This window comes from Dipodomys spectabilis, unplaced genomic scaffold, assembly GCF_019054845.1.
Source record: "Dipodomys spectabilis isolate Male_0828 unplaced genomic scaffold, ASM1905484v1 ptg000019l, whole genome shotgun sequence".
Classification (NCBI taxonomy): domain Eukaryota; kingdom Metazoa; phylum Chordata; class Mammalia; order Rodentia; family Heteromyidae; genus Dipodomys; species Dipodomys spectabilis.
Window position 1 is genome coordinate 15,088,053 of NW_024870696.1, and position 12,315 is coordinate 15,100,367.

The 12,315-nt window shown below is 44.0% G+C and overlaps 1 protein-coding gene across 2 annotated transcripts in view; it reads right to left on the reverse strand.

The window, feature by feature from the left end:
• Window positions 1–11,624, reverse strand: part of Soat1 (sterol O-acyltransferase 1) — a 51,044-nt gene extending 39,420 nt beyond the window's left edge. Inside the window, exons 1-2 of one of the 2 annotated variants that reach the window (XM_042674579.1) lie at window positions 11,509–11,624; window positions 4,602–4,727 (exon numbers count right to left, since the gene is read on the reverse strand). In XM_042674579.1, coding sequence (XP_042530513.1) covers window positions 4,602–4,719 — 118 coding nt within the window. In that variant the 5' untranslated portion in view covers window positions 4,720–4,727; window positions 11,509–11,624. Of the gene's footprint in view, window positions 1–4,601; window positions 4,728–8,531; window positions 8,556–11,508 lie in introns of those variants that run through there. The other variant, XM_042674578.1, reaches the window with a different exon arrangement.
• Between the last annotated feature and the right edge of the window lie 691 nt (window positions 11,625–12,315).

Below are 12,315 nucleotides of genomic sequence, written 5' to 3' on the forward strand. Positions count from 1 at the left end.
CATACACAGAAAAAGCCAGAAGTGGTGCTGTGGCTCAAGTGGTAGAGTGTTAGCCTTGAGCAAAAAGAAGTTCAGGGAACAGCACCTAGGCCCTGAGTTCAAGCCCCAGGACTGGCCAAAGGGAAAAAAAAAAGAAACCAAACATTTTCTTTGTTACTTGTAGCAAATTCAGAATTGGTTAAAGTGTGAGCACACAGTAGCAGGTTTTTAGTGCCTGCAGAAGTCTATTTTTAAAAGTTGCTAACTTGGCCAGTGAAAAACAATATAACATATAGCACAAATCTGCTCAAAATTGTGAGGTAGGAAGCTTTTATTCATTATTTTTCTTTAAACACCCTTTTCATACCCTTCACTCAATTTTATTTTAAGTGGTAAGCTATACTGCCAAGAAAGCAGGAAAATAGTGCACACAGAAGTATGAACTGGTGTTAACATTTTTGGAAGAAAATTTAGTAACATCTAAAATTTAAATGCAGAAACACTGATCCAACCATCTCACCGTTAAGAATACATCTAGGTGTGTGCTACTACTTTACTAAAATTCACTAACTCCTTTTCATAGCAAAGGATTGCTTTGTTTCAGAATCACCACCACTAACAAACTTAGTAGTACCCTGCCTTATATAGATCAAAGGTGCTTTCCTGACTGAATTAACACAGAGGGAAATAGAGGATGTTATTGCAAATTGGAGGGAAAGAGATCCTTATTATAGGACATAATTGTGTTCATCCTCCTTTGTGGAAAAATTGTGTGTGGTGAAATTAGACATCTGACACGTGCAATGATGAAGGAGCTGCATGGCTTCTCTTGAATTCTTAACGATGAAATTTACAATCCACCTAAGAAGATCCGAAGTAGATCTTAAAATCTGAAAACTACTCAGCCTGGTTAATAACTCTAGCTGTAACCCTAGCTACTCAAGAGGCTGAGATCTAAGGATAATGGTTCCAAGTCAGCCCTGACTGAGAAGTCCTTGAGACTCATCTCCATTAACCAAAAAGCTGGAAGTGAAGCTGTGGCTCAAGTGGTAGAGTACTAGCCAAGAGTGGACAAAGCCAAGCAAGAGAGCAAGGCTCTGGGTTCAAAAATCAGTTCAGGTCCCTGTTGGTGGCAATGAAGCAGAGGAACAGTGGTGGTGTAGAAGCAGAGAGCAAATAGCCAGGAAGGGACACAATAGGAGACTGAAGGAGGACATGTCAATGCACTATTCTCCTGGCTCCCACTGGCTTTCAGAGGTGGGTATGAGCTGTGGCAGCCAAGGTCACAGCAGCCTGGGGAGGTGAGGCTTGCCTGTGGCAACTACTGTGGGCTCCATGAAGTTAATAAAATAATAATAATAATAATTAACAACAACAACAACAACAGTAACAAACTCCAGTTCAGGCAACAAAACAAACAAACAAAAAAAGCGGTTATGAAGAAGCAGGATCTCAGGAGACATTGACAATGCCCTGACCATACACTGCTCATTTCTTTCTTTCTTTCTTTTTTTTTTTTTGGTTCCAGTCGTAGGGCCTGAACTCTGGGCCTGGGCGCTGTCCCTCAGCTCTTCAGCTCAAGGCCAGTGCTCTACCACTTGAGCCACAGCACCACTTCTGGCTTTTTTTTTTCTGCTTATGTGGTGCTGAGGAATCAAACCCAGGGCCTCATGCATGCAAGGCAAGTGCTCTACCATTGAGCCACCTTCCCAGCCTGAGACTGCTCATTTCCAGAACAACATTTTCTTTGTTTTGGCCAGTCCTAGGGCTTGAACTCTGGTCCTGAGCACTGTCCCTGAGCTCCTTTTGCTTCATGTTTCTGTGCTCGTATGTTACCCAGTTTAAGATTTTTTTTTTTTTTACAGCAGCCTGAACAAACTAAGCGTGCCACAGGACCCCAAATTTAAATTTTATCAACAAAGATCTTCCTTGTATTTTTCATATAAAGTAATTCTCGTACATTCTAGGTTTCAAGATGTGTGTGTTTTGGGAGGTGAGGTATTTTTCATCCTACCATGAATAACAAATATTCCTAAAACTGACATGGATAGCCACATTCAAAACAATGAAGGTGAACTCTAACTTACACTATATCCAAAAAATGACTCAAAATGGATCAAAGACTTAAATTACAAAACTCCTAGAATATAAAGGGGAGGCTACATGATGTAGAATTTTGCAATCAGGGCTGGGAAGGTGGCTCAGTGGTAGAGCGCTTGCCTTGCATGCACGAGGCCCTGGGTTCGATTCCTCAGCACCACATAAGCAAAAAGAAAAAAGCCGGAAGTGGCGCTGTGGCTCCAGTGGTAGAGTGCTAGCCTTGAGCTGAAGAGCTGAGGGAGAGCGCCCAGGCCCAGAGTTCATGCCCCACAACCGGACCCAAAAAAAAGAAAAAAAAAGAATTTTGCAATCATTCCCTACATATGACACTAAATTCACTAGCAATGAAAAAAAAAAAAGTAAATAGAACTGCGTCAAATTTTAAAACTTCTAAACAAAGGATACAACCGAGTGAAAAGAACTTTATTGAATTGAATAAAATATTTTAAAATTCATTTAGTTGATGAGGATTTAACATCTAGAATACATAAAGCACTCCTATATTGAACAATGATATAACCCAAATTAAAAATGGGCAGGAAGCTGGACACCGGTGGCTCTCGCCTGTAATCCTAGCTACTCAGGAGGCTGAGATCTGAGGATCGCAGTTCAAGGCCAGCTCAGTCAGGAACGTCCGTGAGTCTCATCTCCAATAAACCACTCAGAAAACTGGAAGTGGTGCTGTGGCTCAAGAGGTAGAGTGCTTGCCCTGAGCTGAAGAGCTGAGGGACAGAGCCCAGGCCCAGAGATCAAGCCCCACAACCAACCAAAAACAAAACAAAAAAAAAGGGCAGGCAAAGGGCTGTCAGGAAATTTCATGTTCCACCTTAAACATTTATATTCCTAATGAGCTTCACCTTGTGATACTTATAATTAATGTAGGAAAAGCAAAAAAAAAAAAAAAAAAGTTTCTTTATGAGAAGAAGCCCCAGGATCCCAAAGACAACCTACCTCTAAAAGTTCCACCTCTATTTGTTAACCAAACAAAGCTCAAATTTCAAATCCCTATTGAAATCAAACCTACAGAAATGTCATTGCAAAAATAAATAACTCGATGCAACCGATGACACAGACTACATTTACAAGGCTATTGTTTTTATATAAGCCTTGACCTTAACGAGCATTAAGTCATTCTCTTTGTGCACTAAGCAAAAGTGGATATAAAAACTAATAAAACACCAGACAAGACAGTAAGCCGGCTACTTGGGAAGAAGCAGAAATCAGGGGATCAAGGTTTAAAGGCCAGCCCAGGTATATCAACTCAATGTCTGGGTATAATGGTGTGTGCCTGTAATCACCAGCAATATGGGGAAGCACAAGTAGGAGGATCACAACCCAGGCCAGCCCCCGAATAAACCAAGACCTGTACAATAAGAAATGCAAAACAAGGCAGGCACTGGTGGCTGACGCCTGTAATCCTAGCTTCTCAGGAGGCTGAGATTTGAGAATCGCAGTTCAAAGTCAGTCTGGGCAAGAAAGTCCATGACACTCTTATCTCCAATTAATCACCAGAAAACTGGAAGTGGTGCTGTGGCTCAAGTGGTAGAACACTAGCCTTAAGCTGAAGAGCTGAGAGACAGCACCCAGACCCAGAGTTCAAGCCCCATGACAAAGGAAGGAAGGAAGGAAGGAAGGAAGGAAAGAAGGCAGGCAGGCAGGCAGGCAGGCAGGCAAAACAGTTCTGGGGGCATGAATCAAGTGGTGGTTCCTGCTTAGCCAGATTAAGGTTCTGAGTTCAATCTCTAGTACTGCCAAAATAAAACTCTCTTATCTCTCCCTAAGATGTATAGCTCAATACAAAATTTATGTACCTTGTTAATTATGCTAGAATTTACTTATATCTATTCTGAAATTAACAATATTATGAGTATTACATTCATTTGCAATAATCAAATTAAATGTGTAATTTTTTTTCCAGTGTTGAGGTTCAAGCTTTCACACATGCTGGCCAAACGCTTTATCACAAAGTTACATCCCAAGCCCTGAGAGTGTTTTGTTTTACCATTCACTTAACCTGGAGCTCCACAAATGCAAATATGTCTGTATTGATCAGTTCTGTAGCTATGGCATCTAACAGAACTGTTCAATAATGACTAGGTGGCAGAATGAAAGCACAATGACTAAAACAGAGGTCACGTTCCACAAATGTTCGCTGAACTAAATAACAATAGCTTCCTTGCTAATTTCTTTGTAACCAGAGATATAAAACTGTCGATATTCATTTACAATAAGGGATGGAAACCTACTCTAAAACATTAAATTTGTTCTCTACTTAATTCATCTCAAAAAAATTTTTTAAATGACAGGTACCTTATAATCCTGTTTACTCAGGAGGCTGAAATCGGAGGGTTGTAGATTGAAACTAGCCTGGACAGAAAAGTATTACCTTCAATTAACGAGCAAAAAGCTGGAAGGGAGGCATAAATGGTAGAGTACTAGCTTTTAGTGAAAAAGCCAAGAGCACAAGAGCAAACTCAATCCCTAGTACTGCCTCGATCCTCAAAAAAAATTAAGTGCCTCACCATTTCTGTGTGTCTCCAGAGATTCCTTCATAAGGTTTCTCCGGTCTTCATCTTTCTCAGGGATTTCACTGGACTTTGTCACTCGGTTTCTTAAAGCCATCTTCTCTTCACCCACCATGGAGTTGCCTAGGAAAGATGCAAAAGCTTTGAATGGCCAGAAGATTCCAAATGCTCTCAACAAAAAGAAGTGACATATATTTGAGATGACTGCTGTACTGTCCTGATTTGATCCTTGTACATTATATACATATATGGTAAGTCACTATACATTATTAATATGTATAATTATGTATCAATTTAATCTTAAAATAGAAATGCAGATGTAGCTCAGTGGTGGAGTACTTGCCTAGCACAAAATTCTTTTTAATTTCAAAATTTAGAAACTAAAAGCATGAACTAAGCACCAAACTTAGTTACTTGTACCGTACCACCATGTTTTAAAGTAAAAACTGAAATTGTTTTCCTTCTTCCTTTGGTTTGACTTTAATCACATTTAAGCATTTTCTAAGTATAAGGTATCACTGACAAATAAGTAGAAATTAGCCCCTCTGAAATGATTAGTTAAGAAGGTCAAAGACCCTTTTAGAGTAATCCTGGAGATATCATAGTAACTGACTTCAAAATATATTACAGACCCATAGCAAGAAAGTAGCATAGTGCTGGCACAATAATAGAGAAATACATGAGCAAAAGATACAGAAATAAACCCAAGCAGGGACTGCCACAGGATTCTTGACAAAGACACCAAAGAGACAAGAAAAAAAAACCTCTTCAGTCAATACTGCTTTGACTGAAAATAGATCCTATCTCTCACTTTGTACAAAAATAAACCCAAACTGGATCAAAGACCTTAAGAACTGCTGGGCACCAGTGACTCATGCTTGTAATCCTAGCTTCTCAGGAGGCTGAGATCTGAGGATGGAGGTTCAAAGCCAGCCCAGGTAGGAAAATTCATGAGGCCTTTGTCTCCCATTAACCAACACTCAGTCTACTTTACATTTTATCTTGACAATCTCACATATTATCCTCAGTATGTTAAATAAAAATGTCCCCAGGTGCTAGTGGCTCATATCTTAATCCTAGCTACTCAAGAAGACTGAGACCTGGGACTGAGAAGTGAAGATGGCAAGTTTGAAGCCAGCCTGGGAAGGACAGACCATGAGACACTCATCTCAGAAGCAGAGGTGTGGTTCAAGTGGAAAAGCATCAGCCTTAAGGAAAAAAAAAAAAAAAAGCATTGTTTCCAAGTCCTGAGTTCAAGCCCCAGTACTGATACCAAAAAAAAAAAAAAAAAGGGGCGGGGCTGGGAAGGTGGCTCAGTGGTAGAGCGCTTGCCTTGCATGCATGAGGCCCTGGGTTCGATTCCTTAGCACCACATAAGCAAAAAGAAAAAAGCCGGAAGTGGTGCTATGGCTCGAGTGGTAGAGCTAACCTTGAGCTGAAGAGCTGAGGGACAGCGCCCAGGCCCAGAGTTCAGGCCCCACAACCGGACCAAAAAATAAAATAAAATAAAATAAAAGCTACATATCTACTTTATCTCTTATATGTTAAATGATAATCAAACATAAGTTACAGTTCAACTTCTTCTTGTGTACGCTTTTAGATGTAGTTGATAAATCAAATGACATAATTATATGCTCTTCAAATGCAGTTGAAACAAACTAACTTTGTCTTCTATACAGATGTGTAAGAAAGAGATCAATCACTGAAAATGGTTCCTTTCAATTGTAACCAAGTCTTCCTATCATGTAAATTCTAAGATGAAGTCTGAGTTGAGCTCTTCCTCCTCGTATGCCAGCTAATTATATAGCATTGTTTATTCAGGAAATGGAGGTGATCCTCGGCTAAATTCTTCCTCTTCTAGGCAGATCACGTTGGCCCTCGTGCAGAAACAGAGCACTGTAAACACTGAGAACAAGCAAAGGAACAGTGTGCAGAGCACACACCATCCAGGTGAGATACCAGCCAACTTACCTTTTTGACCGCCACATACAAAAGAACCTGTGTGCATCCATCCCCTTAACCAACCTAGATAGCAGCAGGGCAAAACAAACTACTTCAGGTGATGCAAAGTCAAAAATTCAAGCTGAAGCCTGGTAATTGTGGCTCATGCCTATAACCCTAGCTACTCAGGAGACTGAGATCTGAGAATCCCTGCTTGAAGCCAGCCTAAGTGGGAAAGTCTGTGAGACTCTTAACTCCAATTAACCACCAAAAAGCCAGTCATGGATCTGTGACAAGGGGCAGAGTGCTAGCCTTGAGAAAAAAAAAAAAAAACCTAAGGGCCTGTACATCAGTGGCTCATACCTGTAATCCTAGCTGCTCAGGAAGCTGAGGTCTGCAGATGGCAGTTCAAAGCCAGCCAGTGAGAAAACCTTGTCTCCAATAAACCACCAGAAAACCTGAAATGGCGCTGAAATTGCTTAAGTGGTATAATGTTCACCTTGAGCTGAAGAGCTCAGGGACAGCACCCAGGCCCAAATTTCAAGCCCCACGACCACCACCAACAACAACAAAAAGTAAGGGGCAGAGTCCAGACCCTGAGTTCAAATCGAGCCCCAATACCAGCACACATTCAAACCCTCAAACCAAGCACTCAGAAGGCTGATGCAGGTATACACATGTATGTGCCTAAAGCTATATGTGTGTATGTATGTTCAAACTACATAGTTAATGTTAAATGAATTTTAAGTGCTAACATAGATCATTACCCTATGTGAGGTGAAGCAGTCTTGCCCCTCCTATTAATACAGGGCCTGAAGTGGGAGTTATTATGTATTACACTCCCATATTTTCTATTACTTCAAGGTCAGCCAGGTTTGACACTTGTCCTTGTCTTCAGATATAGTTTTACTGTCACACTCATCATTTACTGAGGATCAGAATACTCCACTCAGTCCCCTTGTTCTTTCTGCTACTAACTCTTCTGTATTTCTTTTAATTGGATGCATTTTTTTTGGGGGGGGGGGGGGCCCGGTCGTGAGCCTGAACTCTGGGCCTGGGCGCTGTCCCTCAGCTCTTCAGCTCAAGGCTAGCGCTCTACCACTTGAGCCACAGCGCCACTTCCGGCTTTTTTTTTCTTTTTGCTTATGTGGTGCTGAGGAATTGAACCCAGGGCCTCAGGCATGCAAGGCAAGCGCTCTACCACTGAGCCACCTTCCCAGCCCTGCATTTCTTTTATTTCAACATCCATACATACATCTATACAGTGCCCTGGCTCCAACTACAACTTCTTGCCTCCCACAGCTGTTCTTACATCAGTCACGCCTTCCTCGGTCTAGACAGTACTGTTAACCCTCCCACCACCGGGGTCAGACTTCTGTAAGTACATGCAAGAACTTAACATTTCCATATAATATTTCATAGACTTCTCCAACATGGCAAAACTTGAAACACTGACATACTTGCAACTCTAGTTGCTGTCTTCTCCACTTCAGCAACCATTTATTTGCCCATCTGCTGCTATTCACTTAGGAACCACCTTTGATTAGTTACCACTCTCATCTGACCCCAACAGCATGTCCATTTCACATTACCTTCAAAATATATATAGTTCTAATCTCTGACTTATATCTGCCGCTTTCACTATAGTGTCTCCTAACTAGTCTCCCTTCCCTTTTTATTCCTCTCTTTAATTTTTCTTTCAAACACAGCACCAGAATAAGACTTTCTTTTTTTTCCTTCCGGTTGTGGGACCTGAACTCTGAGCCTGAGCGCTGTCTCTCAGCTCTTCAGCTCAAGGCTAGCCTTCTACCACTTGAGCCACAGTACCACTTCTGGCTTTTTCTGCTTATGTGGTACTGAGGAATCGAACCCAGGGCCTCATGCATGCAAGGTAAGTTCTCTACCACTGAGCCACCTTTCTAGTCCCAGGACTTTTTAAAAAGTTAGTCAGGGACTAGGAATCTCGCTCAATGGCAGAGCACTTACCTGGCACATATGAGACTCTGAGTTTGATCTCCAACATTGAAAGGGGGAAAATAAACTAAAAGAAGCAACAGAGATTTTTAATCAGAGAGTGACCCAGTATTTATCTTTAGGAAGATTAACTCAGAAACAAAGTAGAAGATATGTTAGAGAAGACAAGATTGATAAATACAACAATGAGTTCACACACAAAGGCCTGAAGGCAGGCTCATATGACATGTATTTATTAAAATAAGAAGAAAAAGATAAAGGAAATGACATACATTTACAAATATTAACCTCAAGAGTCTAAGCTATCCAGCTGCTCCATGGAGATCCCAAGTGAGTTTGTTAACTCACTGACAAAAGCTACAGATGTGTGATTATGCCATGTAATTATAGGTGGAAGAAAAAGACAAGCAGATCAACTATTACATGCCTGTAGGCTAGCCTAGTGACTATGACCAGCTGAATACACAAGTCAGGGCTAAAGATAGAGATTTGGGATTCAGCAGTGAACTGGAAGCTAAGAACTCCAAAGAAGTGAATTAAGCACTCCTCCAGAAGTTTCCTAGGAAATAACCAAACTGACATTTACATAACTCTTCTTTAACAAAATCCATGCCCTAGATAGGACTACTGCATTTTGTAGGCAGACAAATAATCTTCCCAATACCCAGGGGCTTTCAAAGAACTAAGTAAAAAGGAAAGGCATAGAAGAAATTATAGAAGAAGCAGGAAGAAATGACGGTAGACTCAGAAACAAGCAATGCTAGAAAACAAGAGGATATGAAAGGGGTTATCTAGAGTCAACACCGTGGAAAATTCAAGAAACACACACACTCACAGGACACGAGAAGGACATTTCACAATAGCTATGCCTTACTTAATTCTACATACAGTTTCAGGAAGAAGGACAAATATATTGGTGTAGATTGCAAAATGAGTGAAAAGCAATCATGAAACTAGTCTCTTAAGAGCTCCAGCAGTGAAGGAACTGGAAACTAGAGTTTACCAAGCCAGCACCATTTACAAGGCTGAGTACTACCATAGTGTCCTACACTTTATTTACCATGTCCACTCTATTTTCAAAAATGCAGGAGATTTATGAATGCTAAGAACCTTGTTCAGTCACACAGCCAGTGAGTGGCAGTGGAAGTATCTCCCCAACACACTGATGTAAATTGGCTGGCTGGATGAAAAAAATGTAAGGAGCCAATCTGTGCATTAGATAGATCCTGTTCTGTGCTGTCGAACTTATCTTCAAAAGGCATGCAAAAAGAATTAGTCTGAGGGGCTGGGAAGGTGGCTCAGTGGTAGAGTGCTTGCCTTGCATGACTGAGGTCCTGGGTTCGATTCTTCAGCACCAAATAAGCAAAAAGAAAAAAGCCGCTAGTGGCGCTGTGGCTTAAGTGGTAGAGCGCTAGCCTTGAAGTGAAGAGCTGAGGGACAGCACCCAGGCCCAGAGTTCAGGCCCCACAACCGGACCAAAAAAAAGAATTAGTCTGAGAAACACATGAACTGTGTTTCCAAAGGTCTATAAAACCATATTGTGAATAAATATTGTCTACTTCAGGGAAGAACTTTGCTATATAATCCTGAGGGACTTCCCTGAAGTACAAGAGAAACAACTGTAAAAAAAAAAAAAAATGAACTGTCTCCCAAAAAATACTGGCCCCAATTATAACCCTACTGCTTGTATAGCAGACTAGGTCACAATGTCAGCTTAACTCCAAATGCATTTACAACTGTATGATTAATACAACCATTTACCCAAGATGGCAACCAATCCCAGAGGGCAGGCAGTCTTCTGGGCCAGACCCTGAGAAGATGACTAGTTCAATTTTCATGAAATTTCCTAGATCTCCTTAACCAACACAACTCATTACAATTGATAATTAACTGATGGCAGCATGCTAGGGAAGCTAGGAATGACTGTCTTCCAGGGGAAGTGTTATCTATGCTGATACCTGAGGGGTCCTCAGGGTTGGCAAAACGAGATTGAGAAATGGGAGAGAATAAAGGCCAGGAGATCAGAGGTGTCTGTAGGAAGGAGACTGGGGTTATTAAAAAAAACAACAACAAAGCAAGTGTAAGCCTTGAGCCTGGAGAGGCAGGAGGAAAAAGCCTTGAGCGGCTGGCTGGACACAGAGGAAGAGTGAGCTCACTCCCATCCTGGTCTTTATCCCAAAGACAATGTGAAACCTTTACGGCTTCCAACCACGTGATGTACCCAGACTCGTGCATCTCTCCACGCGGACTCTTCCCTCCACCCACTCCCGGGCCACCCCAGCACAGGTTTCCTTCGCAAGGGAGTCACGGTGCAGCCCAGCAAAGACAAGCGAGATGAAACAATTCTCCCAAGGTGAATTCTGCATTAAGAGGAGGAAGACTCTGAGAAGAAGAAAAAGTAGTTTAAACAAGTGGCAGCTACTTAAATATTAAAGAGACAGTGCATGTAAACTTTCTAACTATGCATGCCTCACCAACGACACTGCTGTGGGCATTTAAAGCCAAAGATAGTGACCAGCCTAAGACTCAAAGACAAAGCCTGATGTGTTGGATTGAGGGATCGTCTCGGTACCCGCCCGTCCCTTCCCACACTTTCTTTCCCCTGAACCCAACAACAGCTGTCTTCCCGCGTCCATGGCTCTGCTGTTCAACTTTGGGAAGAATAAACCGTCTCGTAACCCATCAACTTTCTCCGGCGCCAGCTCAGAGGTGTCACTGGACTCAGGGGACACCCAAGGAGCGCACAGGGTTTCAAAGGCGGCCAGCGATCCGGATGCCCGAGGGGAACTTTCCCGCCCTTCCCACTCGGAGGGGCCTTCCCGCCCCAGGCTGCTGGGGGCCACGTCGCCTCCGCGCAGGCGAGGACCAGGCCAGGCCCGCACAGCCTCCACCCGTCCCGCTCCTTCCAGGCAGAGGGAGAAGCCGAGGGGGGCAGGAGGGGAGGCGATCCAGGCCCGAAAGAAGGGAGGGAGGGGGAGCATCAGGTTACCTGGGGCCAGAGAACGGCTGCAGGAACACAGACAAAGAGGGCGGCCGCTGCGGCCCGCTGGAGAGAATGCTTCCGAAAGATGTCCCAGCGCCCAGGGCCCAAAACGCCAGCCAGCAGCGCCCGCCGCGGAGGAAGATAAAGCAGCCGACACCGCCCCCTCACCCCCTCCGCCGCCCTCCGCCCCCAGCCTCCCAGCCCGCCCGGCGGCGTCACGCGCACGGCCCTCGGGCTCGGGATGCCATTGGTGGTCCCGCGAGCGCCAGGCCACGCCCATGGCCACGCCCCCTCCCCGGCCGCGCGGGTACCCGGAGCCCCAGCCCAGCGCCGGCCCCGGCCGCAGGAGACGCGGGGGCCGCGGATCCCCGCGCGTGCCGGTAGCTCGCGCGACACGGACACAACGGCCTTGCTTTCCACTCCCACCCCGGCGATCGCGTGTGCGGAGGGCAGAGTCGCGGCCGGGACAACTTCCCGCAAGTCCGAAAGGACAGGCCGCCTGGACCGCTGCTTCTGTGGACCCCCCGAAGCCCGTGTCTGGGGAGCAGTGGGGCGGCCGAACCCATCGTGCAGGAGCAAAGCTGAGGCGGTTGGCGACAACTTGGGCCTTAGGCCGCCTTGTATCTAAAAACTGCACTGGACCTTGACCTTGAGCAGCGAGAGCACTAGATAAGGAGACCGAAGTGAATCCCGTGAAACGCTGGGGTGATGTAGTCGTTGCAATTTAGGGTTCTTGGAGCCGGTGGCTGGCTCAGGAGGCTGAGAGTTCTGAGGGTCGAAGTTCGAAGCTAGCTGGAGCAGGAAAGTCCGTGA